The 2,515-nt window shown below is 59.7% G+C and overlaps 1 protein-coding gene across 1 annotated transcript in view; it reads right to left on the reverse strand.

The window, feature by feature from the left end:
- The window catches only part of LOC104407339 (potassium voltage-gated channel subfamily H member 2-like), a gene marked incomplete at both ends in the record, with an annotated part of 3,674 nt that extends 2,479 nt beyond the window's left edge, over nt 1-1,195 (reverse strand). The window contains one exon of the mRNA XM_010016595.1: nt 770-1,195. Coding sequence (XP_010014897.1) covers nt 770-1,195 — 426 coding nt within the window. The remainder of the gene's footprint in view (nt 1-769) is intronic.
- Between the last annotated feature and the right edge of the window lie 1,320 nt (nt 1,196-2,515).

Below are 2,515 nucleotides of genomic sequence, written 5' to 3' on the forward strand. Positions count from 1 at the left end.
CACTGAGGGATGTTGCCATGGAGACCCTCAACCACTGTCTCGGCACCCCCCACCCAGCACCCACTGCATTATCAAGGATGCCTGGCCCTGGTTTGGGAGCATGAGTGGGACCCCCTAAACACGGCCCTGTGAAAGGACCCAGCACACAGGGAACAGACCTGGCACTCACCACCCTGGTACCCACCGCAGCACCACAGCACCTGGCCCTGGACTGGGGGCATGTGGTGGAATCCCTGGGCATCACCCTGCAGGAGGAGCTGGCACCCAGGGAACAGCCCTGGCACCCACCACCTTGGCACCCACCATGGCACCATGAGCACCTGGCCTGGGCTTGGGGATGCATGTGGGATCCCTTAAGCATGACCCCACAGGAGAAGCCAGCACCCAGGGGAGAGCAAGCACCACCTTGGCACCAAGGATGCCTGGCCCTGGCTTGGGGACATGTGTGGGACCAATGGGCATGTCCTTGCAGAAGGACCTGGCACCCAGGCAACAGCACCCACTGCTCCAGCACCCACCATCCTGGTACCCACCATGGCACTACTAGCATCTGGCCCTAGTTTGGGGGTGCATATAGGACCCCCTGAGAAGACCTGGCACACGCAGAACAGCACCCACCACTCCAGCACCCGCTGTGGCACCATGGGCACCCAACCCCAGCCTGAGGGCACACATGGGACCCCAAAGCACCACCCCCCAGGAGGACTGGCACTGAAACAGCACCTGGCCCAGCCAGGGCATGGCAGCACCCTGGCACAGCGGCAGGTACCTCCTCAGAGCCAGAGCCAAAGATGAGCAGGTCGAAGGGGATGGCAGCAACCATGTCGATGAGGAACCAGCCCTTGAAGTAGTGTATGGCGATCTTGGCTGGGTGGCTGACCACCTCCTCGTTGGAGTTGACATAGGTGGTGCGGAAATTGATAAGGATGTCAATGATGAACATGATGTCCACGATGAGGTCGACCACGTTGAGGGGGCTGCAGGAGTAGCCACAGTGGTGGCGCTGGGCCTCCTCCTGGTCGTTGAGCAGGAAGGCGGCTGAGTAGGGGGTGAAGATGGCCGTGTAGATGACCAACAGCAGGATCAGCCAGTCCCACACCGCCTTGAAGGGGCTGTAGTGCAGGATGGTCCATTTGTGGATGCGCGGCGCCTGCAGCTTGTACTCCGGGAGCACGTCGGCACCCAGTGACAGCACCTGGGGGTGGGTAAGGGCTCAGCTCATTGAATCGCAGACTAGTTTGGGTTGGAGCAACATTAAAGCTCATCCAGTTCCAACCCCCTGCCACGGGCACGGACACCTTCCACTAGACCACGTTGCTCCAAGCCCCGTCCAACCTGGCCTTGAACACTGCCAGGGATGGGGCAGCCACAGCTTCTCTGGGCAACCTGTGCCAGGACCTCACCACCCTCACAGGGAAGAACTTCTTCCTCAGATCTCATCTAAGACTCCTGTCAGTTTAAAGCCATTCCCCGTTGTCATGGTGCTGAGCTCCCCAAACCCCTGTCCCCTAGCAGAGGCTGCACCCAACATCTGTGGGCAGAACACCCTTGGGCTGGGGCTGTACTGGTGAGTACTGGCAGAACAGGGATGCTCAGGGGAGACCTCACTACTACCTACAACTATGTGACAGGAGGTTGTAGCAAGGTAGAGGTTGATCTCTTCCCCCAAATAACAAGCGATAGGACAAGAGGAAATGGCCTCAAGTTGCACTAGGGGAGGTTTAGACTGGATATTAGGAACAATTTCTTCACCAGAAGTGTTGTGAAGCGCTGGAACAGGCTGCCCAGGGCAGTGCTAGAGTCACCATCCCTGCAGGGATTTAAAAGACGTGTAGACGTGGTGTTGAGGGACATGGTTTAGTGGTGGCCTTGGCACTGCTGGGTTAATGGTCAGACTCAATTAGCTTAAAGGTCTTTTCCAACTGAAAGGATCCTGTGGTTCCCTGTGGCTGGCGCTGCGGGTGCGGCGGAGGGGGACATCTGGCACACACAGCCAGGACAAAGCCACCCCACTGGCAGAGCTGCCTCACAGCCCCTTCCAGCCCCATAGCAAATGCTTGCACCCCCTGCACACACCCAATGCTGCCTTGGTGCTTCCTGCATCCCCCCTCAGTGACACCCCAAAGCAGCATCAGCCGCCCCGCAGCTCTGCTGGGGTTCCCCAATCATGACGAGCCCCGCTCCAGCAAGATCCTGGCGCAGCTGCTGCCGGAGCAGGTCCGGCAGCCCCAGTGGCACACGGTGACGCAGCTGAGGGTTGGCACAGGCACCATGGACTGTCACTATGCCAGACCCCCTGGTGCTGCCTGCACTGCCCCAGGGATCCTCCTGTCCCCAGTGCTGCCCCCCGACCCCACCACACACACGTGTGCACACATGTTTGCACATACATGTGCGCACACACACACAACCCGGAAGGTCCAGGGGGCACCACTATGCCCCAGCAGCTGTGCCCATCCATCCAGCACAGGGATTAGATGTACCGGCCACGGGATGGGGGGCATCAGCCAGAAAT

Source organism: Nestor notabilis, unplaced genomic scaffold, assembly GCF_000696875.1.
Source record: "Nestor notabilis isolate BGI_N333 unplaced genomic scaffold, ASM69687v1 scaffold25826, whole genome shotgun sequence".
NCBI classification, from domain to species: Eukaryota; Metazoa; Chordata; class Aves; order Psittaciformes; family Psittacidae; genus Nestor; species Nestor notabilis.